The sequence below is a fragment of the Urocitellus parryii genome, chromosome 9 (genome assembly GCF_045843805.1).
Source record: "Urocitellus parryii isolate mUroPar1 chromosome 9, mUroPar1.hap1, whole genome shotgun sequence".
NCBI lineage: Eukaryota > Metazoa > Chordata > Mammalia > Rodentia > Sciuridae > Urocitellus > Urocitellus parryii.
This window is the reverse complement of record NC_135539.1, coordinates 8,714,443-8,738,396: the sequence shown is the minus strand read 5'-3', so window position 1 is coordinate 8,738,396 and position 23,954 is coordinate 8,714,443. Positions and strand designations below refer to the sequence as shown.

The following is a 23,954-nucleotide window of genomic DNA, read 5'->3' as shown; positions in this document are numbered from 1 at the left end:
GGCCACTTCGCGGAGGGGGGAGATAGTATGTGAAGAAAGGTTGAGTTTTATAACAGGTTGTAGGGGGACTAAAAGGGGGCTGGGGAAGTGATGGGGTGATGCTGAAGCCAGAATTAGACAGGCAGTCAGTGCAGATAGGTATCAGGTTGGATCCAGGAGACCAATTTTGAGTGAGTCTGGGAAGTTGGAGACAGTCCCCTGTGGGATCTTATCAAGAACCAGCCCCAGCTCCAACCTGTTGCCCAGGTAACCTGTCCCAGGAATTCCTCCTCCCAACAGGGAGCTTTAAGGTTGTTAATGTGTCCTGGCCTATTCCATCCTGCCCTTCCCCCTTCAGCCCACCTGTTTCCCACCTTTTGGCCTTCCCACCTAGCATTCCTGGGCCTAGTCAAGTATGCAGGAAGGAGAAAGATTAGGGGGAAAAGGCAGGAGAACAAAGGAAGCCCAGGACATATATAAAAAGGGCGGAATACCTCACTTCTTGGGATGACGGGATACCAGCTATGGCCCCCTTCTCCCTGGCAGGAGAAGTCTGTTACCCCTTTTTAAATAAACCCTGCTTCATATGCTTGCCTCAGCATGCTTCTCTAATATTCAAACATCAACTGCGTGGGAAAGCAGTACTTGTCACCGATAAGTAGGCCGTATCAATGCGGGGGGTGGGGGGTGCCCAGGGCTGCGGGGTAGGAGGATTAAAGGCCTAGGCTGGGTGTATTCCCCTCCCACAGGTGGTCAGGGGTACTGTCTGACGACCCATGGTCAGTTTCCCCTGAGAGTCCACCTGCAGGGGTGAGCAAGAAGCGGGAAACTTACCAATTGAAGACCCGTGGTGGATATGGGTCCTGCAACCAAGGAAATGGACTGGGGACGAGTTGGGGCCGGTGGGGGTGAGTTCGGATTGGGGTCCTCACCTAGTGAGGGTGAGGGGAGCCCAATCTGAGTCACGGCATTAATGAAAGACCCCACCACTCTAAGTATGAAAGTGAGGGAGCACACAAGGTCATCCAGAGGTGGGTTTATTCAGCGCAGGCTACAGTAGAGGCAGAAGCGTCTGCAGCAGTAGCAGCAGCAGCAGCAGCAGCGGTGTGGTTTAGGGACTTACATAGCCCCTAAGGGAAGTGCCTGTTGTTAGCTCCCTATTGGGCTCCAGGGCCGGTGACCGGTCTTTTCCTCCTAATTAGGAAGAAGAATCCGGAAGCCTGGAGCCCTAAGAGCGCCCTGTCCTGACTCCGTCTCCAATATTAAACAGTTGCGTTGGTAACAGAGGCAGAACTAACTCTAGCTGGGTCTCATTATTAAATTTTATTTGCTTCAGATATTAACAGAAACCGACTCGGAGGGTTTCCACGTGCCTGGAGTGGGGAGTGGGGAGTGGGGAGTGGGGCCCGTCAGGTCTCCCCTGGGGCGCGCGGGGCGGTCCTGAAGCGCGGCCCCGCCCCGCCCTGGCCTCGCAGCGCGCGGCGCCGGGCTGGCCCGCATCATGGGCGGCTTCTACGGGCGAGCAGCGCTTCGGGCACTGCTGTGCGGGCCGCGCCAGCTGGTGCGCCCCAGCTCGGGTGAGTCCGGCGGGCGGGAGGAGGGAGGGCGGCCCCGGTCTTTGTTCGCGCACGTGCGGCGGGCAGCCGGGAAGCGCGGCCCCGGCGCGGGCTTGGCCCTGCGCCCTCCTTGCATTCCCGCCCTGCGGGGCCCAGCAGCCGCAAAGCCTCAGGCTACTTGGCTGGGGGGGGGGGTGCCGAAGGTCCAGAGCAGAAGAAACCCAAAGGCCAGATGGCAACCCCGAGCGTGATGGCGGTCCCAGTGGACCGATGTCTTATAGGGGACTCCCTGTGGAGCCTTTGTTGCCGGGGCCCTCAGTTCCTGGACAAACTGGGCCAGAGTCGGGACACCAGGCCCAAGGCTGCTTGGCCCAGCCCTGCGTGGGACCCCTGCCCTGACGGCCTCCCCTCAGTGCGCTTCCTGAGAGCCAAATATCGTTTTTCTTCCATGCGCTCTGGAAAGCGGACGGCCTCCCCCAGGCACAAACCAGCCAGCACCATCGCTGGTTTGGGAAACAAATAAGCTAGTGGAGGGAGGTTTTGCCCGGTTCCTTCAGCCCCGAGGGGTGTGCTGATCCCCCTCCATTTGCTGCCCTGCGCACTGCACGTCGTGGTTAATTTTCCTCCTGAGGATGGAGCTCTACACCTGGCCTGCGGCTTGGTATTTTTCCTTCATTCTGCCCATCTTCTTCTGTGCAGCATCCGAGGTCTGGGATGCTCCTTGCTCTGGGAGTGCTTTGGGGCTGCAGGACTATGAGGGTGCCCCCCCCCCCCTGCAGTGCCCTCTGGAGAGAGGCTCAGGACTGGTCTGAGTCAAGCCTGATGTCCTACAGCTGCTGAGTTCCTGCCTGGCGCCAGTCTCCTCAATTATGGATAGGAATAGGAACCCCTCCATCTTTCCTCTCAGTCTTAAGCCCCTTGTGTCCCCACTGCCTGGCTCATCTGCACTTCCCCTCTTCTGGGTGCCTACACCAGAGGTGGCTCCGGGCTCCTCACAATGTGACAGGGCTGGGGTTCAGACAGCACCTGCCATTTCCTTAAGGACAAGTGGTGTGCACTTTCCAGTGTAGCTTCTCCAGGTCCCCAGGTGGGCTTCAGGCTAAGCCAGGCTGGGCCTCCCTGGTTTCAGGACTAATTAAGATGCCTTTTTTCTTTTTTGGTACCCAAGATTGAATTTAGGGGCACTCAACCACTGAGGCACAGTCCCAGCCCCTTTTTTATATGTTATTTAGAGAAAGGATCTGAGTTTCTGAGGGCTCTGCTAAATTGTGGAGGCTGCAATTGAACTTGCAACCCTCCTGCCTCAGCCTCCCAAGCTGCTGGGATTACAGGCATGTGCCACCATGTCTGGCTTTAAGATGCGTTTCAAAAGAAGCTAGCTCCATTCTCCATTTGGGCAGATTTTATTTATTTATTTTTGGTATCAGGGATTGAACTCAGGGACCCTTCAACCACTGAGCTACATCCTCAGCCCCCCCCTTTTTTTTTAAAGAGAGAGAGAGAGAGAATTTTAATATTTATTCTTTTTTAGTTTTCGGTGGACACAACATCTTTCTTTGTATGTCGTGCTGAGGATCCAACCTGGCCCACACGCATGCCAGGAGAGCTTGCCAACGCTTATGACACATCCCCAGCCCCCATCCTCAGCCCTTTTTAAATTTTTTTTTGAGATAGGGTCTTACTAAGTTGCTGGGGCTGGCTTTGAACTCACAATCCTCCTGCCTCAGCCTCCTGAGCTGCTAGGATTACAGGTGTACACCACTGCACCAGTCTTGGGCAGTTTTTGCCACTGTGTGGGAGAAACCTGTGGGGACAGGCTGCCTTGGGTACCCCTGGGAGGCAGTGCTAGGAGGTAGTTCCTGTTTGGGAGTGCTGTGCTTGTTCCTTCTAGAGCTGCCCTGCAAAAAGGCATTCTGAAGCCTAGTGCTGTCTGGGCCCAGGCAGGAACTCAGGTTGGGGAGATGTGAAAGGGTGAGGTAATGGCAGCCCTAAACTTCCCCACTTTTAAAGGAGGGCCCTCCTGGACCCAGGAGCGCACCCTGGTTGCAGTGAAGCCAGATGGGGTACAGCGGCGGCTCATCGGAGCTGTGATCCAGCGCTTTGAGAGGCGGGGCTTCAAGCTGGTTGGCATGAAGATGCTGCAGGTATCAGAGCCCTTGTAGTGTTTGAGGTACTGGGGGTGCTTCTTGGCCATTCACAGCTCAATCCAGTGTCATGGGGGTTTTCTGGCTTGGTATTTGCAGGTGTGGGGAGGTGTCTGTCTGGGATGCCAGCCTGTGTAGGTATTAACTGCAATGTGCCCTGAGGTCAGGACACCAGTTTTTTTGGGGGCAGGCTCATCTTTAGGGACTCCTTACCCCTCTTCCATGTTACCTAGGCACCTGAGAGCATCCTTGCTGAGCACTACCAGGACCTACAGAGGAAGCCCTTTTACCCAGCCCTCATCAGCTACATGAGCTCTGGGCCCGTGGTGGCAATGGTATGACCGGACCAGGGTGGAGGATGTGCAATGTGGGTGTGTCCTCCACCAAGCACAGGGAAAGGATTGAGCCCTGGGCTCTTGGTGCTCCTCACTTCTCCCCAACTTGTAGCTCTGTACTGCAGGTCTGGGAAGGGTACAATGTGGTCCGCGCCTCAAGGGCCATGATAGGACACAGTGACTCCACTGAGGCTGCCCCTGGGACCATCCGGGGGGACTTCAGCATCCACATCAGCAGGTACTGGGAGCCTGATACCTGGGTTGCCTGCTGTGGGGTGAGGAGGGCCATTCCAGCAACAGCATGCAGATCCCAAGGCTTGGGTTTCTTGCTGGGTGGCGGGTGAAGCTGTGGGAGACCAACCTTGCAGGTAACTGGGTCACACTCCCCCGCTGGGTGCTGAGGCACTCAGTCACAGAAATGTGTCAGAGCTTTCCCCACCCTTGGTGGGGGGTGAAGCCAAAGAGGCTTGACAGTGGGACATCATGAATAATACTAACTAGAACAACTTCTTTCCCTGCCCTTCCATGCACTTATTGATGATGACACATTCTCATTGTTTGTTGTTTTGACTGTACTCTGTGTTGTGTGTTATCTGTCCTGCCAGATACCCTGAAGGGCTGGTGTGGGACACTGGTGGGGAAAGGAGGTTCCCAAAAGTCAGAGTTTGGGCTGGCCCCAGAGGCTGGGATGGCAGTTTTCTGGCTCCTATTTTTCCTTTTCCTTCTGCAGTCACCTGCTTGCTCCCGTGGGTGCAGGGGAGCAGCAGATTGACCCTAGGGCCCTCGGGTGCACACTGGAGACTAAGCTACTTGTCACCTGGCACAGGAACATCATCCACGCCAGTGACTCAGTGGAAGGGGCCCAGAGAGAGATCCAGCTGTGGTTCCAGAGCAGCGAGCTGGTGAACTGGGCAGATGGGGGCCACTACAGCAGCAGCTACCCAGCTTGAGGGCTTGTGCTGCCCTCAGTGCCCCAGCAACCACCCAGGACCAACTGCTTTGGTCAACAACTCAAGCCACACCCATCCTGTCTCCCCCAAACCACTTTCTTGCTCACTTTCTGCCCCACCCCAGCCCAAGGGAGTTTGAGGCCCAACTCTATGTGCCTTTCTGTATCCTAAATCATAACAAGATTGGATCAAATCCTTCTGTACCAAAGTGCCAGACAACCTTTGGGCATTCTCAGAGGTCACCTTAACTGCTCCAAAGGAGACACATTAAAATCCACTGCTTATAATGGGGGTGTTGTGCTCATTTTGTCTTCTGCCATTTCTGAGACAGTAAAGATGCTTTTATGAAGTAGTAATAAAATTGAAGCTTCCTGCCTTGCACACACAGAAGGGGCTCCCTGACTTTGATGACTGTATGAATCAGGCAGGAGTCCAGAGCCCTCCAGCCTGAAATCTGGGGAAATTCTAGCGGAACTCTGCCTAGCCAGTCTGATTCTGCTGAAGGAGAGTGGCAGGAAGGGAGAGGTAGGGACTAGGACCACACAACGCACAATGAGCCTGTGACCATGGTGCCTCCCACTTAGTGGCCTGATTTCATTCAACACCAAGAGCTACCCAGCAGTAGTATTTTTTTTTTTTTTTCTGGCACTGGCAATTGCACCTAGGGCTTCATGCATGCTAAACAAGTGCTCAACTACTGAGTTACATTCCAGACTTTTTAAAAAATTCTAGAGACAGTCTCCCTAAATCTGCAGAGGTTGGCCTCGGACTTGCCATCCTTCTGCCTCTGCCTCCTGACCTGCTGGAATTAAAAGCCAGCGCCACCGGGCCCACTTGGCGTCCGCACATCTTCACGTTGCCACAAGCTGCTCACATCCATGGGTCCTGAGGTTGCTTCTCTATAGCCCAGGTTACAGGGAGGCCGACCTGCTTGTCACTTCCCCACTTGACACGGAGCGACGGAGGTCTAGGGTCTGGATTCTCAGCATCGGCCTCTGAGCAGCTACCGATGGCATGGGCGAAGTGCCGAGACGCTTTCCACCCGGCACAGGGGCAGTCCTGCGTGCACGCCCCGGCCTTTTCGGCCCCAGTTTCCCGAGGTCATCCACCACGGGGAAAGCTGTCCGCGAAGCGGGTACGTCCGCACGCCGAGCGCCCCACGAACTGGCCTTAGTCCAGTTGTCTGAGTGTCAGTGGAGAACGGTCGCCTACCATCATCGGTGGGAAGGACTAACAAAACGCGATTTCACCCCTTACTGCGCCTGCGCCCCGCTGTGCGCGGCCCCGCCCACTCCCAGTGGACCCCGCGCCCGGAGAGGCGGGGTGGGAAGTCCGGGGAAGGAGCCTGTGGTGGGGCATCCTGGGATGGGAGGGGCGAGGAATCCGGGGGCCTCTGGGGCGTGGCCGGCGGGTCTCCAATCCTGGTTGGTTGGGGCGGAGGGCTGGTGGCCTCAAGTTCGGAGCCTAGAGGCTTCGGCTTTCCTGCCACCTGTCCTGCTACCTGCCCCGAGCGCCATGGCTCAGCTGCCGCCCGACGTGGAAGAGGACGAATGTCTTCCTGAGTACCGCTACCTGTTCTGCCCGGACCTGCTCCAGTGAGCGCGAAGCTGGGCTGCCCTGGCCGCGCGGGATATGCGGATGGGTTGCAGACTGTGGGAGCGGGTTGCGGCCGGTTAGATAGTGCGCAGATGCTCGTATCCGGATCTCCGCGAGCTTAGTGGAGATGTCCGTTTTGACTGGCAGGCTTAGAAATCTTGGGAAGGTGGCTAGAGGGACTGCGGGGGTGGGGGTTGTCTGTTTTGAAAACGTATTGTTGATAACTTTCTCAGAGAATTTTGGTTAAAATTGTCCTTTTTGCTGTTGGGGATGAACCCAGGGCCTTGTGCTCCCTAGGTAAGTGTTCTACCACTAAGCTACACCCCAGGTCTAAAATCATTTTTTACCCCCAAAAGATCCAGAAAGCCTAAAAGATTGCATTTTATTTTCGTACAAAGTCCAACAGGATGGAAGGGCCTGTTCAGGGGACCAAAGTCCTCCACAGGTCACCAGCCCTCCCTGACAGTATTTACTTATGTGGTACTGGGGATTGAACCCAGGGCGCTTTACCACATCCCCAGCATTTTTTGAGACAGGGTCTCATCAAGATGCTTAGGGGGCTGGGGATATGGCTCAAGCGGTAACTGCGCTCGCTTGGCATGCGCAGACGCTGGGTTCGATGCTCAGCACTACATAAAAATAAAATAAAGATGCCGTGTCCACTGAAAACTAAAAAATAAATATTCTCTAAAAAAAAAAAAAGATGCTTAGGGCCTCACTAAATTGGTGAAGCCTTGAATTTGTGATCCACGTGCCTCAGCCTCCCAAGTCACTGGGATTATAGGCATGTGCCTTATTTATTTTTGTGGCACTGGAGACTGAACCCAGGGGAGCTCTACCTATGAGATACACTCCCAGCCTTTTTTTTTTTTTTTTTTTTGAGATAGGGTCTTGCTAAGTTGCTGAGGTTCACCTTGAACTCATGATTCTTCTGCCTCAGACTCTGGGGTAGCTGGGACAACAGGTGTGTATTGCCATGCTCAACAAAAGTGACTTTTCTTTTTTTTTTGTGATGCTGGGGATTGAACCCAGGGCCTTGTGCATGTGAGGCAAAGCACTCTACCAACTGAGCTATATCCACGTCCAACAGTGACCTTTTAAAAGGTCACTTCTTTTCTTGTTTCAGGGACAAAGTGGCCTTTATCACAGGAGGTGGCTCTGGAATTGGGTTCCGGATTGCTGAGATATTCATGCGGTGAGCACTATTCTGGGTCCCTCCCCTGCTGTTCTTTATTGCCCCTTGCCTGGACCTGGCTGGATCTTGGGGATGAGCCAAGTGCTTCCAGAAGTGGCAAGACTTGGGGGTCTCCTATAGATCAGGAGATTGTGTGGCTGTGGCTTCAGAGCCTCCTGAGGCTTTTAAGAGCTGAAGATCAGGGTGGGCTGCCTCAGACCCCTTTGCTATGAACAGAGTGTGGAGGTGAATTCCACTGGAAAGAGACTCTGGGATACACCCACTCCAGGAGGACTCATCTTTAGGGCTGATGGCCTCATGCAGAACATGGCCACCCATGCCTAGAGTTCCTGTGAGGGTTAGTTGGGATACCATGTCTCCCATGGAACTTGTCTACAGGTACTGGTGGTGGAAGTGTCAGGGAGTGGGCCAGGGGAGCACCCTGCCTGAGAATAGACTCTGTCCTTCCCCTTAGCCTCTAGGAAGGAGGGTGGAGCATACAGGGCTGTGTAGGGGACCTGGAAGGTCTGGGCTTGATGTCAGTGGCTCACCTCTGCTGTTCCACCATGTCCCACATACCCATGTGGCTGATATATCCCAGAGACCTGGCCCATGTAGGAGGGGCAACCATGTACCTACCTGAGGTCCCTCCAGAGCTGCTCAGTCTTGCTCAGGCCCCTGTGCCTTCTGCCAGTTGCACTTCTGCCCCCAGCTATACTCTACCTGAGACCCTGAGGGAACCCACTGGTACAACTGCTATCCTCAGGCTTGCCATCTGGTTTTGCAGGCATGGCTGCCACACGGTCATCGCCAGCAGGAGTCTGCTGAGAGTTTCCATGGTGAGAGAGCCTCTCCTGTGGCCTGTCCACAGGTGGCTCTGGGGCCCTGAGCTTGGGTTGGGAAGGTCCTGAGGCCCAGAGGATGCTGACACAAAATCTTGCTCCCCTCTCAAATATGGAGCCTCAGTGGAAGTGGACTCCCAGAGACACCTTTGACTTAAAATTCTGATTATTTGTCCTGTGGGGATCATTTTTTAGAAGATAATTTGGCCCCAGGAGAGTTCTCTGGGCTCTTCAGGGCAATGAAGGTCATCATCCCACTGACTAGGTCCTCAACCTGGGGGGAAACTCTGAATTCAAGTGGGGACTGGAAATCATCTGGGCTTCCATTGATGTGTGATGATGGCCTGGAGGGTGACCCAGAGGGACAGGGTGGGAACAGGTTAAAGGCAGTGGAGAGTGTGGGATGTCTTACCCATTTTTTACCAGTGCCAAGAAGATGGCCAGTTTCAGGTGGTGTCTTCAAGAGTGGGAGCAGTAGGGTCTTAGTGGAACTGAGATTAATCATCTACATCAGATTCTGAAGGTTCTTCTTCAGGCCAGGGCTATGGCCTACCTTTCTTCCTGGCCACCCACCTCTTTTCCTGGCTCTAGGCTGCCAAGAAGTTGATTGCTGCTACTGGCCGGCAGTGTCTCCCTTTATCTATGGATGTCCGAGCTCCCCCAGCCATCATGGCCGCTGTGGACCAGGCACTGAAGGAGTTTGGCAAAATCGATATCCTTATTAATGGTGCGTTGGACAGTGCTTAGATGCTGAGGGAGGCTAGAGGCTTCTGATAGTTATAGTATGGTAATTGAGAGGACCCAGAGCTCTGGTGGAGGGTCAGGGATGGTACCAGAGAGCCCCAGCACCTGCACCAGGTTCAGCTCTAATCCACACACCTGCAAGACCCAAGCTCCAGGCCTCTGGCTCTGTTCTTTCCAAGTGGTAGGTTAGCTCAGTCTCAGCTCAAGAGGATGCTCTATGAACATGACTGAATCACAAGTCAGGGGTTCCCTTTGTCCTGAAATTCCCAGTTAAAAAAAAGTAACAGGGCTTGGGGAGCAGCTCAATAGTAGAGTGATGTCTGCAAGACCCAGGGATCAATGCCAGCAACACATACATAAAGTAGTAGACTCCATTGTTTAGTATAGTTTTAGATTTACAGAATAATTAACCATTTATTCACAGAAGTCCACATACCTACCCCACATAGTTGTCCTATTATTAACATCTTCCATTTGTTGCAATTGATGAACCAATATTGATTGTTTTTTTTTTTTTCTTAATGACACTGGCTTGAACCCAGGGGTCCCCTACCACTAAGCTATATCGCCAGTCCATTTTTTTTTTTTTTTGGCTTTGTCTTTTTGGTACTAGGGATTTAACTCAGTGGGGTTTAACCACTGAGCCAGCTCCGCAGCCCTCTTTTATTTTTTATTTTTAGACAGGGTCTCACTAAGTTGTTTAGGGCTTTGTTAAGTTGCTGAGGCTGGCTTTTTTTTTTTTAAATTTTTTTTAATATGTATTTTTTAGTATTCGGTGGACACAACATCTTTGTTTGTATGTGGTGCTGAGGATCGAACCTGGGGGCACGCATGCTACCGCTTGAGCCACATCTCCAGCCCAGAAAGAGTTTTGTTTTCTTTTTTCTTAAAGAGAGAGAGAGAGAGAGAGAGAATTTTAATATTTTTTTATTTTTTGGTTTTCGGCAGACACAACATCTTTTTGTTTGTATGTGGTGCTGAGGATCGAACCCGGGCCGCACGCATGCCAGGCGAGCGCGCTACCTCTTGAGCCACATCCCCAGCCCCTGAGGTTGGCTTTGAACTTGAGATCTTCCTGTCTCAGCCTCCTGAGTTGCTGGGATTATAGATATGCACCATCACGCCTGGCTCCAGCCCTTTTTAATTTGTAAAAGACTGTCACTAAGTTGCTGAGATTGGCCTCCAGTTTGTGATCCTCCTGCCTCAATCTCCTGAATTGCTGGATTATAGGTGTAGCCACACACCCAACTGATATATATTATTTACAGTCTGTAGTTTACATTAAGGTTCACTCTGCTGAAACTCCCTTTAAAAACATCTCCTATATTGGTTTCTAGAGTACCACAAAATGGATGACTTAAACAGGAGAAATGCTCTCATGGTTCTGGAAGCCAGAAAATGCAAAGTCAAGGTGATAGCAGGGCCATGCTCCAGGAGAAAATCTGCTCTGGGGCTTTATCTTAGTGCAGAGTGTGGGGCAAGCCTTTGTTCCTGGAGTGGGGCTACAATGGCTCTAATCTCTGCCTCCGTTGTTACACAGCCTCCCCTCTGCATGTCTTTGTATCCTCTCCTCTTATAAGGACACCATCATGGGATTTAGGGCTCACCCCAATTCAGTATGACTTCAATTTGAGAGCATCTGAAATGACCCTGTATTTACCAGGCATAGTGGCACATACCTATAATCCCAGCAACCCAGGAGGCTGAAGCAGGAGGCTTACAAGTTGGAGATCAGTCTGGACAATTTACTAAGACCTTGTCTCAAAATTAAAAAAACGGCTGGGGATGTAGCTCAATGGTTGAACACTCTGGGTTCAATCTCTAGTACAAAAGCAAAATAAAACAAACCCTAATTTCAAATAAGGTCTCGTTTATAGATCCCAAACTCCTCAGAGGATAACATACTGTCCTTTCTTACTCTTGCCTTTCAGGAACTTATCCAAGTACTTAGTCTCCTACCCTGTCCAGCATTGCTCACCACCTATTGGGTGTCGGGCTCACTGTGCACCCTCCCTTTGGGTTTCTGCCCTCCTGGCCCCCCATCTTCCCCAGACTTCAGCATCATCATCTGTCTCCTCTGCAGGTGCAGCTGGAAACTTCTTGTGTCCCGCCAGTGCTCTGTCCTTCAATGCCTTCAGGACTGTGGTTGACATTGACACCATTGGCACCTTCAATGTGTCTCGTGTGCTCTATGAGAAGTTCTTCCGGGTGGGTGTCCTGTCGGCCAGGATCTCCCCTCTGCCTGCTGCCAACTTACCAACCCACCCTCCTGTATTACAGGACCATGGAGGGGTGATCGTGAACATCACTGCTACCCTGAATCTCCGGGGGCAGGTGCTCCAGGTGCACGCAGGCTCTGCCAAGGCAGCTGTGGGTATGGGCAACCCTTCTGGTCTTTCAACTTGGGCTCCCAGGGGGTCCTCTCCTGACCATCTGGGAAGCCACATTCTCCAGGTGATCCTGAGCCCAGTGGTGGGTAGGAAAGGGCCTAGCCTTGACCCTAGGCCCACACTCACACCTAAGCCACTCTAGGAGACAGAGCAGCAGCCCCTGCTTCCTTAGACCTTCCCTAAATCTTCAGCTTCCACACAGATGCAATGACACGGCACTTGGCTGTGGAGTGGGGTCCCCAGAACATTCGCATCAACAGCCTTGCCCCAGGCCCCATCAGTGGTACAGAGGGCTTACGGCGATTGGGTAAGTCTTCTGGGGAACATGACCTGCCATGGGGTCACTCAGGGTACTGGGCACCGACAAATACTGCTTGAACCCTGGGGGGTTGAAAAGCCATCCTGTTCTGCTCCACTAGGCCTGCTGAAATTAGCACCATCCATCGTTTTCAGATGTGGTTCAGAGGCAGAGCTGGCTAGGGAGGGTAGAGGACCCTGGTCTTAGGGGTCACTGCAGGCCCCCCTCTTCCTGCCCCTGCTTCCTGCCCTCTAGGTGGTTCCCCGGCCAGAGTAAGCACAAAGGCCCTTGTGAGCCCTCTGCAGAGGCTGGGAAACAAGACGGAGATTGCCCATAGTGTGCTCTACCTGGCCAGCCCTCTGGCTTCCTTTGTGACCGGGACCATGCTGGTTGTTGATGGTGGGGCCTGGCTGACATCCCCTAATGACACCAAGCAGCTGGCAAACTTCGAATCCTCCTCTGCTAAGCTCTAGGTGAGGTGTTGCTCCTGCTTCTGGGGTTTACCTGTGTCCTTGGATGTTCCTGACCATGCCCTGCAAGGTGGAGCTGTATAATTGCTCCTGCCCCAGCCTGAGTACATGCGGGTTGCTGCCGATGGGGTCGGGGTCTTCAGCTATGCAGGAGTGTACAGTGCCACTTGATCTTCCTCAGTGACCTCAGCCTCTGCTGGAGTTTCTGGAGGATATTGGAGGGATACAACTTTTGATACACAATATCGTATCCAGAAACAGGGAATACTTCTGGGAGCTGTCTCCTTTGCAGTCCACAGCAAAGCCAAGAGCACTGGATCTGGTAGTGCAGCCCTTTCTCAGGACTGAGCTGTACTTGCACTCTGCATCTCCTCAGACTATGTCCTGGGCAGGAGTGACTAGCCAGTGAGCCCAGCCTGCAACCTCTCACACAGGCATCTGAGCACAGTTCCTAGAATTTTTCCAGGAAATGCAGTATCTTTTTGCTATAAAAATATATATGTTGGCTTTGCAGAAAATTTTATAAGGAAAAAGAAGACCATTAAAAAGAACCACTCACTCTGTCTTTTGGAGGTAGGGTTGCACTTGCTTCTCATCTTTTTCTGCCTCTCCTCAACTTGGACATTCCTACTGCCCTTTCTCCTCCTGGCCATTCTGCACATGGGAGGGCAAGCAGCAAGGCTTCCAGCCAAGGCTTCAGCCCTATGGCTGCCCTTGTGGGAGGAAGCTTCCTCCCCATAGCCTACTGGTCTCCCTCTTCCCTGGCTTCCCAATTCACCTCCACCTCAAACCCTAGACATGTTCAGCTTCAGTCCCAGGAAAGAGATGTCTGATGTAGTTTCACTGATTGGCAAACAGTATTGAGTTTACAGCTGTCCACTGGCTTTAGAAAGCCATGATTTCAACTTGCTGTTCCTAACCTGTGAAGTGGGAGTAGCTGTAGGTACCTGCATGAGGGAAGGCATTATGGGTGTATACACCTGTCTGCTAGTCAGCAGCAGCTCTGTGCTGCCACTCTAGCAGAGATCCTTATCCCCCATCCTCCAAGCCTTATCATGGTACACCTGATGTCCAGCCTCATTCATCCTCCCTGAAGGTCCTCTGTAAGGACTTGGCAAATGGGGGCTGCACCTGGAGCCTGTCTATGGCCTGCATCTGGGACTTGCGTCTACACTGGCTACTGGCTGTCTCTGGCAGTCAGGGTGCCTTTTTGATGCTGGCCCCTGTGTGAAGGCCACCGGTGCTAGTGGACACTTCAGGACTCTCAGCCCCTCCTATCCTGGCCCGCCTAACAGTAACTTCAGTGGGGACATTTCCTCCTAACTTCTCTCTGGCCAGGACATAAACTCCATGGTCCCTGGTTCACAGCAAAAGAAGGTGGGATGCTGGTGACTGTGCCTGCCCTCTCTAGGAGATGGCTCCAAAAGGAGTGGGGTACAACAACCCTGGGTGAGGCCCTATCTGAGCCATGCTGCCCTGGAATGAGCTAGAAAGCTCAGTATGATCTGGGGAGGTGTCCTGCTTATCTACAAGTCATACAGATTGAGAAGCCTCAATCTGTCCTAGGTGAAAACTGCTCTCCTAGCCTGGGATTGCCTGGTGGCCTGGAGGGGCAACTGTGGGGATGGTGCTCCAATCCCCATACGGGGACAAGACCCACTTGGCAGGGCAGTCAGCAAGGTCCCAGGGAGTTGCCTCATCTTGGAAAATTCTCTGCCCCACTGAAGTGTAATATATTAAGTGCTCTGGCCTCAGGCCATCATCCCGAGAGGAGGTGACCTTACTTGTCCTCAGCCATTGCAAGTACAGTGGGTGGCAGGCCTGCTGGAATGTTGCCTGTAGGCAGCTCAGTTTCTACACTGGGCTGCACCTGCTGGTTAAACATTTGGGGCCAGAGTGTGGTGGTGTTGGAGAATTAAAAAAAAAAAAAAAAATAGGGCTGGGGCTGTAGCTCGGTGGTAGAGCACTTCCCTAGCATGTGTGAGGCACTGGGTTTGATTCTCAGCACTGCACATAAATACAATAAAGGTCCATTGAAAACTAAAAAATAAAAATACTTTTAAAGGATCATATATATGTATATGTACACGCATATGTACATATGTGTGTGCATGTATATATACACACACACATACATATGTATAAAGAACACAGTTAAATAGTTACTAGGGAAGCATGGAGAGTGAGAAGCAGAGGCATTCACCAGCCCTCTGGAATGCACAGAGCTTTCTGGCTGCAGCTTGGGGCCTGCTAGCCTTCCCCATGAAGCCTGACTTCAGGGGAGAGGCCCTAAGCCTGGTAGTTGTGGCCATCAGATTGTTGCCCTTGAAGGCAGTTAAGATGGGGACATTGCCCAGCAACTGGTCTGGTTAAAAAGAAGCCCCCTTCTGGGACCCATCCTCAAGATTCCCTCCAAGAGGACAGAAGAGCCAGGAAGTGGGCCTCAGGGCTGTATGTCTTTCCATAGTCATGTTGGAGACATGATGTTGAACGAAGCCTGGCTATAGGAACTGGCCTAGATAAGCACCGAGCCACACCCTCAGGATTTTTTATTCTTTATTATCTTTTTTTTGGTATCAGGGATGAACCCAGGGGTACTTAACCAGTGAGTTACACGCTCAGCTCTTGCGCTCGCCTGGCATGCGTGCGGCCCGGGTTCGATCCTCAGCACCACATACCAACAAAGATGTTGTGTCCGCTGAGAACTAAAAAATAAATATTAAAAATTCTCTCTCCTCTCTCTCTCTCTCTCTCTCAAAAAAAATTTTTTTTAGTTGTGGATGGACACAATACATTTTTATTTTATTTAGTTTTTTTTATGTGGTGCTGGGTATTGAACCCAGTGCCTCATGTGTGCTAGGCAAATGCTATACCACTGCACCACAACCCCAGCCCAGCTCCTTTTATTTTTAAACAGGGCCTAACTAAGTTGCTGAGGTTGGCTTTGAACTTGTGATCATCCTGCCTCAGCCTCCTGAGTTGCTGGGATTACAGGCATGCATGGTTGCACCTAGTTTTATGGAGATATATACCAGGGATTGAACTCAGGGGCACTTGAATACTGAGACACATCCCCAGCCCTATTTTGTATTTTATTTAGAGATGGGGTCTCACTGAGTTGCCTAGCACCTTGCTTTTGCTGAGGCTAGCTCTGAAGTCTCAATCCACCTGCCCCAGCCTCCCAAGCCACTGGTTATCTTTAGAGATAGAGAAGATGCCAGGTTCTTTGAAAGGAAGGGTAACTTGTATTTTTTTTTTTTTTTAATGTGGTGCTGGGGGTCAGATCCAGGACTGGTGTATGTTGGGCAATGGCTCTACTACTGAGCTACCCACCCAACCCAAGAAGGATAATTTCATCTATATGAGCCTTGGGCAGTGAATTTTCTGTATCCTTGGCTGTGGAAGCTGACAGGCCCTGACAATGCTAAGCTTCCCCCTGCCATGGCTGAAGCTGTTTAATTCATCCTCTGTGACTGGGTGTGTGGCTCAGTGGTAACACTACCTCTTATGTATGAGGTTCTGAGCAAACAAAATTTCATCCTTTGAAAACTATACATAAAAACAACACCCAGAGCCAAGATGCAAAGCACCATATCCTCAACAATGGTTCAGGAAGAAGGTGAATGTGCTGAAAGGCTTTGTGTGCTGCATCTGTTGAAAGAACAAGCAAACAAATCCCAACTTCTTTACTCCACCCTGTCATGAGGTGTGCAGATTATTTCCCAGATGTCACTGGGATCCAGGGGCCGCAGTGAGCATCTGGGTGTGCTCATGTTTCATAAAGCAGAGAGAATCTTAAACATGTTCAGAATAAATGGTGATGATTTGGGGAGTTCCACCACCGACTTCTGTTGCCATGGTAACCCTGAGCAAGCCAGCTCTGGCCCGCATGTGCTGCAAACCCTGGGACAGCACCTACTCCCCACACTTTCCTGTTGCTGGAAGGTTTTCCCAGATGCTAGGGTCTGCCTCTCTGCCCTTCTCCCTCCTCCCTTCCCAGCATGGACTCTGTGAAACCTGCCAAAGCTCTGTCACCCCATGGGGCCATGGTAAACAGCTGAGGATGATCTTCGCACTTGGACATTAGTCCACTCACCAAGTGAGCACTGTGTGTGCTAAGTGCTGGGGGACCCAGAAGTATGTGAGCTGAGCTGGGTACAGTGGCCATGCCTGTGACTCCAATCTCTTGGGAGGCTGAGACAAGAGAGCCATAAATTCCAGGCTAGCCTCAGTAATCTACTAAAACCCTATTTTAAAATGTGACTCTCCTAGGAGGAGCTGATGTCTCCAGTGGTTTCCTGTCTTCTCTCTGCCTGTGTCCATGTAGGCTCCTGGACTGAGGTGGGGAGCATGAGATGATGGATCCCAGAGAACCTTGCCAGCTGCAACACTGGAGGCTAGCAAGTGTTTCTCTGACCTCCACATCATTTCATCCTTTATCCTATGAGACAAGACAATGCTGCCTGGCACCAGTCAAGCCCCTTCCCCAGGATGCATGTCCAGGCAGCCAGAAGCATCTTACTTGTGCTTGGCTCTGTGCTGAGGCCTGAGCCTACTGAAACTGGGGAGGAGTGGGGCAGGTGGGGTCTCCAGATTAGAACTTCCTGTGCTGGCCTCAGATCTGGGCTGGTGTGTAGGCCCCCGTTTTTCCCTTAGGACACATCAGGCATTTCTCTTGGAGGCATGTGGCAGACCCACTCTGGCCCTTTAGATCCAAGGGGGGAATATCTGGGAGATTCTGGGTCCTTCACAGGCTCCCAGGTGGGGTGGGGCAGTGCACTGGAACTTTGGGAAGAAGCTGGGACACAGACCTTTGGAACCCAGACATAAAACAACCTACCTTCCTTCCTTCTACTCTTTCTGTGCTAGGATCAAACACAGGGCCTTGTGCAAGCTGAGCAGAGCTCACCACTAACCTTTATCCCTACCCCTTCCTTCCTTCCCTCACCCCCTGGGCATCGCAGCCCAGCTGCCACCTGCTCAGGTTGCTCCTTCTGCCAGATGACATCAAACTCTTGGGAAAGATGGTTTGCTCTGCTTGGATCATGTGTCAGTTCCCTCAATAAATTCATCTTGTGAATGTAAATATGGTGGTTCCCCCTGAAGCCAAGGCTTGGAGAGTACTGCTTCTACAAAATTGGGTTCCCAAGGCCTGACTTGGTGGAGCACACCTGTAATCCCAGTGGCTGGGGAGGCTGAGGTAAGAGGATTGTAGGTTCAAAGCCATCCTCGGCAAAAGCGAGGCACTAAGCAACTCAGTGAGATCCTGTATCTAAATAAAATATAAAATAGGTCTAGGGATGTGGTTCAGTAGTCGCGTGCCCCTGAGTTTAATCCCTGTACCAAAAAGAAAAAAGAAAATTGGGTTCCCAGATCCTCCACTTTGGGTCCTGTCCTCCACCAACCTAGGTCACTTATAGACTTATATCAGCCAAGCATGCTGATAAACCTCTGTGTGTGTCCCATGTGACTGCATGGGTCTTGGGCCCCTTGCCTGGTGCCAGGGGATATGGATAACCTGGAGAGAGTAGTGGAAAGATGGCAGATGGCGCCAAAAAAGGAATGAGAAACAGGTGTCAGAGATATAAAAAATTAACGTTTAACTCCCTACCATCTCATGAGATGTGGACAATGAAGTGGGCAGTGACTTGAACAGGCATTCCTTGCCCCAGTCAAAAGCTTTGAGCTGCCATGGAAAGGAAGCTCCAGGGCTAGGAGCCTCCCTACAGGCCGCACTGTGTGTGGGAGGCATGGTGGGTGCCATGTGGGCTCTGAAGAGCTCCGGGGTGGCTGGAGATGCTTTGTCATCACAGGAAGCTGGTGCCAGCAACTTCAACTGAGATGTTAAAATAGGAAAATCTGCAAAACCTTGGGCTGAGTCAGGAGGAGTTAAACTGTACCTTACAAACTCATGCTCTATTTTTACTCTGAGAAAAATGTACTTTACCAATTTTGAAGGTGAGGAAAAAAATTTCTTCCCACTGAATAAAATATCAGTAAACACATAGCAGAGGCCAGCAGGGAGTGTGACCTAGACCTAAAATTGACTTCTTGCTCACTTTGCTTGGTGAATACATGTTAAAAGGCACAATGTAGGCAGCCTTCTCATGAGGGACATGAAAGACTGCACACACGCAGAGTGTATTCTTGAATGAGTTGTGTCCGCTATTTGGGCCCCTGAGACGTCACAGTCAAGGTTATGAGCATGCACATCACCTGTCCAATCTTTGCCTGCTGGTCATGTCTTCCTTTCACTTCTGCCCTATCATCAGGTGACCTCTAATCTGTTCTCTGTCCCTATAGTTCTTTTTTTTTTTTTTTTTTACGTGGTGCTGAGGATAGAACCCAGTGCCTCACATGTGCAAGGCAAGTGCTCTGCCACTAAGCTATAACCTCAGCTCTTTTTATTTTTTTTCCTTACTTCCTTCCACCCCACAACCCTGGGGATTGAACCCAGGGGCACTCTCCCACTGAGCTACATCCCCAGCTCTTTTCATTTTATTTATTATTTTCTTTTTTATTTATTTGTTCTTTTTAGTTATATATGACAGCAGAATGTATTCTGACATCATACATACATGGAGTAAAACTTCCCATTTTTGTGGTTGCCTATAATGTGGAGTTACACTGGTCATGTATTCATATTTGAACACAGGAAACTGAAGTCCTGTCTACTGGACATTCCCATCACCTCTTCCTTTCCCCTATTCCCCAAGTATTTTTAAAAATTTGAAACAGGATATAACTAAGTTGCCCAGGCTGACCTTGAATTTATAATCCTCCTACCTCAGCCTCCTAAATTACTGGGGTTACAGGTATGGCCATTGAACTGGGCGCTGAATTGCATTTTCTAGAATTTTACAGGACTGGAATTGCATAATGCGTACCCTTGTCTGCTGGCTCATTTTCTTGAATATTGATGTTTTGAGATTCATCCATGATGCTGTGTGAGTTCATGTTCCTTCCTTATTATTCCTGAACTGTATTCCATGGTATGGATGTTTGTTGATTCACTGTGAGAGAGAGAGAGAAAGTGTAGTGGTCCATTTTCAAAATACAGTATTTAGCTTTAAATGTAAAAGTACTAAGGATGGAAGAAAAGGGAAGAGGAAACAGAACAAATGGTTACCAGCCCTTAACATCTGGGTGTGACAGATCCACAGCCCCTTGACAAACAAAAGGTGAGGAGAAGGGGCTGGCCTGAGGGACAAAGGTAAACTTCATATATGGTGGCTTTCCAGAGAACAAAGGGAAGTAGGGACAGCTAAAGGTACATTTCTTTAAATAAACCAACAGGAGACAGCAAAACCTAGGCAGAGCTCCGCCCCTCTGGGCCGCAGGCTCCCAGGGAGAGTACTGTGGCCACTTAGGCCCTCTACCCATCCTGCTGGACCTTCCCACGGGGCCAGCTCCATCTTGAACTGTAAGCTCCAGGATGCAGGACTTTCAGTGCAGGTACCTAGCCCTATGCGGTCCTCAGTGCTGGCTCGCTGGTGCCCACTTTGGAAACAGACCCTCATTTACCTACTCAAACTACCTTTAAGTCTTTGTGGTAGGCTGGGGCATAGCTCAGTGACAAGATGCCTGCCTAACACGTATGAAGCCCTGGTCAATTCCCCATGCCCTCAAATTGACTTATAAAGATGACAAGGAAATAGGTGGGGAGCTGCTCATTGTGGCCACACCTGTAATTCCAGTGACTCAGGAGACTGAGGCAGGAGAGTCACAAGTTTCAGGCCAGCTTAGACAATTTAGCAAGGTTCTAAGTAACTTAACAGACCACAAAGAAGACGTGGCAGGTCTGAACAGCTGACTGAGCTGGACAGTGTTGATGTTAATGTTTTTTTAAAAAATTTTGATTCTCGAAACATGTTGATTTTTGTTTTTGTTTTTTTAAAAAAAATACACAACAGTGGAATGCATTACAATTCTTATTACACACACAGTGCACAATTTTTCGTCTCTCTATATAAAGTATGTTCACGCCAATTTATGCGATTATACATGTACTTCGTTTTTGTTTTGGCATTACAATTTTTTTAAATATATTTATTTTTTAGTTGTAGTTGGACACAATATCTATATTTTATTTATGTGGTGCTGAGGATCGAACCCAGGGCCTCGAACATGCTAGACGAGCGCTCTACTACTGAGCCACAACCCAGCCCCTGCATTACAATTCTTAATACACATATATACCACAATTTTTCTTATCTCTATTGGTATATAAGGTATGTTGATACCCAATTCAAGTCTTCATACATGTACTTTGTATAATGATGACCATCACATTTCACCATCCTTGCTAATCCTCTGCCCCTCCCTTTCCCTCCCACCCCTCTTCCCTATCTAGAATTAATCTAATCCTTCCATGTCCTCCCTCCCTATCCTACTATGAGTCACCCCGCTTTTTTGGTGCTGGAGATTGAACCCAGGGCCTTGTGCATGCAAGGCAAGCACTCTACCAACTGAGCTCTATCCCCAGCCCTGTTTTGCATTTAAAAAAATTTTTTTTATTAGTTTTTGATGGATCTTTAATTAATTAATTAATTAATTAATATATGGTGCTGAGAATCGAATCCAGTGCCTCACACATGCTAGGCAAGCGCTCCACCACTAAGCCACAACCCTAACCCTGTTTTTCATTTCTTATGTTGCCTTTTTTTCTTTCAGAGTTATAGATACGAGTTTATTAGAAGGAATAGGAAAGGGGAAGGGGTACACTCTCAAGGGAGAGGGCGGGTCCTCTCAGAGGACAGGAACCTGTGCCTTTCATCTTTCACACAGTGACCTTTTGTGTGTATGAGGGGTTGAACTCAGGATTAACCACTGAGACACATTCCAGCTCTTTTTTTTTTTTAAAGTTTTTTAATTTACTGACTTAAATTTTTTAGTTTAAGTCAGGCACTTGCTATTTTTCTGAGGCTGGCCTTGAACTGGAGATCTCTCTGCCTCAGCTTCTGGAGTGGCTGGGATCACAAGCATGGCCGTTTAGCAGGAAGGTGCATACTTTCCACGTGGTGGTTCCACTTGGGCAGGTCTACCAGGTAAGCAATGGACATTTTTCCAGCACTGGCATGCAGGAGCACCTGTCCCTCAGAATCTAGCACCTAGGATCAGAGGGAGCTGTTACCTTACCTACACCCCATTTACAAAGGCTGATCCTTTATTACAACTGCCTCTGAGGCTGCTACCTGGCTAAAGCCCAGCTCTTGACAAAACTGGGGGTGATTTTTTCTTTGAATGTAGCATCTTCCTCATGGATGGACACATCTCTTACAAGAAAATGGCAATAAGGTTTGAGAAGGGAACCCCTCCTTACCTTTTTGTTTTCTAAAAGAGATTTGGAACATTACAATTATACATAATAGTAGGGTTCATTTTGACATATTCATAAAGGCACATAACACTTTTTTTCATTTCAATCCCCCTGGACTACCTCCTTCTCTCTCTTCCTTGGTCTGTTACCCTTCCTCTACAATATTGGTCATTTATTCATTAATTGATGCATTATAGTTACATTTAAGATTGGAATGCACTGCGGTATATTCACACATGCACCTAGAATAATTTAGTCAATTTCATTCCCCTGCTTTTCCTTCCCGCCCTTCCTTTCTCCCCCTTGGTGTACTTCTACTGTACTAATCTCCCTTCTATTTTCAAGACCCCTCCCTTTTTTTATTTAGCTTCCGCTTATGAGAGAAAACATTTCACCCTTGACTTTGAGTCTCATCTTTCTTTTCTCAAAGCCAGACTCACCAAGTCTGGTGCTACATGTTGGGAATTTTGCCATGGGAGATGACTCAGTTAATTAGCAGGCTCCTGGGGTGTACACCTGGAAGCATGTTTCTTGCCAAAGCTGTTTAGGAAACCACACCTGGAGCTGTTGGCCAAGTGTGAAAAATATTGCTCACACTCGCTCAGGAACGCTAAATTTGGCTACCTGCTGGGGGCGGGGGATGCTCACCTGTTCTGCCACTGCCATGCCTGGTGTCCATGACCCTGTCCCTTTGATGACAGTGACACTAGGGGCAGAGGCCACTTGCTAACGACAGCCAAGGGCTTGGGAGGCTGACCAGAGAGATCAGCTCCTCATGCCTGTAATCCCAGAAGCTATGGAAGCTGAGACAGGAGGATCGCAAGTTTCAGGCCAGCCTCAGCAACTTAGAGTTATTGCCATTTTCTCGCTAAGCAACTTAGCGAGACCCTGTCTCAAAAAAAAAAAAAAAAATATATATATATATATATATATAAAGCTGGGGATGTGGCTCAGTGGCAAAGCGCCCCTGGGTACTCCCCCCGCCAAAATACAAATCCCGTGAACAGATTTAAAACGAGGGCCTCAGCCCGTTGCCGCGCGTGCTGAGGTGCGAGTCAGGTGGCCTCATTTGTGCGGCCCGCACACTCGGGAAGGTGCTCCGTCTGCCTCCCGCGAGACCTCTGCAGCAACTCGACCTCTGCGCGGCGCCTGCAGCGCAGCGCTCCCTGCACCTACCTGGGAGCCCGGAGTGAGCGCCTCTGCTGGCCCTTTGGGGTCGTCACGTGCAAGGACCGTGCACCTTCGGTCAGTCACCCGCACCACCCAGACAGCTACCAGATCCCGCCAAGACTCGCATCCGCCCTGCCCCCGCCGCCGTTTTTATATCCCGCCGGCGGGGCGGGGACACAGGCGCGGCGCGCTGACGTCAACCGCATGGGGCGGGGCCGTGCGACATCACGCTCGGTACCTCAGCATCTCTCGCCCGGTCCTCTCGCCTCCGCTCGGCCACCGGCCTCGCGGCCGCCCGCCGCCCACCCTCCGCCCTCCGCCCTCCGGCCGCGCCGCCGCCATGGTTCCGCGCCCGCCGCGCCGCGGCGCCGGGGGCCGCTGAGGCGCGGGCAGGATGGGCGAGGGCGGAGCAGGGCCCGAGCGCCAGCCCGAGCAACCCGGGCGCCCAGCGCGCGCCCGCCCGCGCCGCCGCGGGGATGCCCGCGCCCGCCGCCGCGCCCTGAGCGCCTTTGTCTGCCGCCCGCGCCCGCCGCACGCCTAGCTCGGCCCGGCCGGAGCATGGAGCCGGGCCGGCCGGCCTCCCCGCCGGGCCGCGGCGAGCCGGCGAGCGGGGCCGCGGAGTCGGGGGACCGTGCGCTCTGCGCGCCCTCCCGCCGCGGCCCGTGCCCAGCTCTCGAGCGCGCGGTGGGCGAGCGGCCACAGGGGCGTCCCGGCCCGTCCGCTGACCCCAGCTCCGCGCCGCCGCCACCTGGCGAGCCCGCGGCCGGCCTGGAGGACGACGCGCGCCTCCGCGCTGTGTTCGACGCCCTGGACGCGGATGGGGACGGCTTCGTCCGCATGGAGGACTTCGTCCAGTTCGCCACCGTCTACGGGGCAGAGCAGGTAACAGGCCGGCCTCGCTCAGCTCGGGTGGCGTTTCCTTTCTGGGCTGAGTTCCCCGGATCAGGACCTGCACCAGCAGCGTGCGTGCTGGGCCCCCGGTGCCCA

At 51.4% G+C, this 23,954-nt stretch overlaps 3 protein-coding genes and 1 non-coding gene across 8 annotated transcripts in view; 3 read left to right on the top strand and 1 right to left on the bottom strand.

The window, feature by feature from the left end:
• The first annotated feature begins 1,420 nt into the window (after window positions 1-1,420).
• Nme4 (NME/NM23 nucleoside diphosphate kinase 4) lies at window positions 1,421-6,239 on the top strand. The gene is made up of 5 exons (XM_026385409.2): window positions 1,421-1,556; window positions 3,546-3,679; window positions 3,913-4,014; window positions 4,140-4,252; window positions 4,841-6,239. The coding sequence occupies exons 1-5, from the start codon at window positions 1,481-1,483 to the stop codon at window positions 4,962-4,964; spliced, it is 549 nt and encodes a 182-aa protein (XP_026241194.2). The 5' UTR covers window positions 1,421-1,480; the 3' UTR covers window positions 4,965-6,239.
• Window positions 6,240-6,367: 128 nt separating this feature from the next.
• Window positions 6,368-17,555, top strand: Decr2 (2,4-dienoyl-CoA reductase 2). Of its 4 annotated transcripts, none has more exons than XM_026385407.2 (9): window positions 6,368-6,559; window positions 7,687-7,755; window positions 8,522-8,573; window positions 9,168-9,303; window positions 11,404-11,528; window positions 11,601-11,694; window positions 11,913-12,017; window positions 12,264-12,481; window positions 16,806-17,555. In XM_026385407.2, the coding sequence occupies exons 1-8, from the start codon at window positions 6,480-6,482 to the stop codon at window positions 12,479-12,481; spliced, it is 879 nt and encodes a 292-aa protein (XP_026241192.1). In that variant the 5' UTR covers window positions 6,368-6,479; the 3' UTR covers window positions 16,806-17,555. The 4 variants fall into 4 exon arrangements, with proteins under 4 accessions (XP_026241192.1, XP_026241191.1, XP_026241190.1 ...); XM_026385406.1 differs by having other exon boundaries at window positions 16,751-16,822; XM_026385405.2 differs by lacking the exon at window positions 16,806-17,555 and adding an exon at window positions 12,734-14,411.
• Window positions 7,568-7,640, bottom strand: Trnav-cac (transfer RNA valine (anticodon CAC)). Its single transcript has one exon. It is a non-coding gene; the product is annotated as a tRNA-Val (tRNA).
• A 6,059-nt stretch (window positions 17,556-23,614) lies between the features above and the next one.
• Window positions 23,615-23,954, top strand: part of Rab11fip3 (RAB11 family interacting protein 3) — a 60,255-nt gene continuing 59,915 nt past the window's right edge. For both annotated transcript variants that reach the window (XM_026385534.2, XM_026385533.2), the window contains exon 1: window positions 23,615-23,849. In XM_026385534.2, the coding sequence (XP_026241319.2) occupies window positions 23,805-23,849 (45 nt within the window). In that variant the 5' untranslated portion in view covers window positions 23,615-23,804. The remainder of the gene's footprint in view (window positions 23,850-23,954) is intronic.

Coding starts and splice junctions, on each gene's coding strand:
- Nme4 (XM_026385409.2), top strand. CDS start 1,481: ATGGGCGGCTTCTACGGGCGAGCAGCGCTTCGGGCACTGCTGTGCGGG. Junction 1,557..3,545: donor GCTGGTGCGCCCCAGCTCGG/GTGAGTCCGGCG, acceptor CCACTTTTAAAG/GAGGGCCCTCCTGGACCCAG. Junction 4,015..4,139: donor CTGGGCCCGTGGTGGCAATG/GTATGACCGGAC, acceptor TCTGTACTGCAG/GTCTGGGAAGGGTACAATGT.
- Decr2 (XM_026385407.2), top strand. CDS start 6,480: ATGGCTCAGCTGCCGCCCGACGTGGAAGAGGACGAATGTCTTCCTGAG. Junction 6,560..7,686: donor TTCTGCCCGGACCTGCTCCA/GTGAGCGCGAAG, acceptor TTCTTGTTTCAG/GGACAAAGTGGCCTTTATCA. Junction 9,304..11,403: donor AATCGATATCCTTATTAATG/GTGCGTTGGACA, acceptor TCTCCTCTGCAG/GTGCAGCTGGAAACTTCTTG.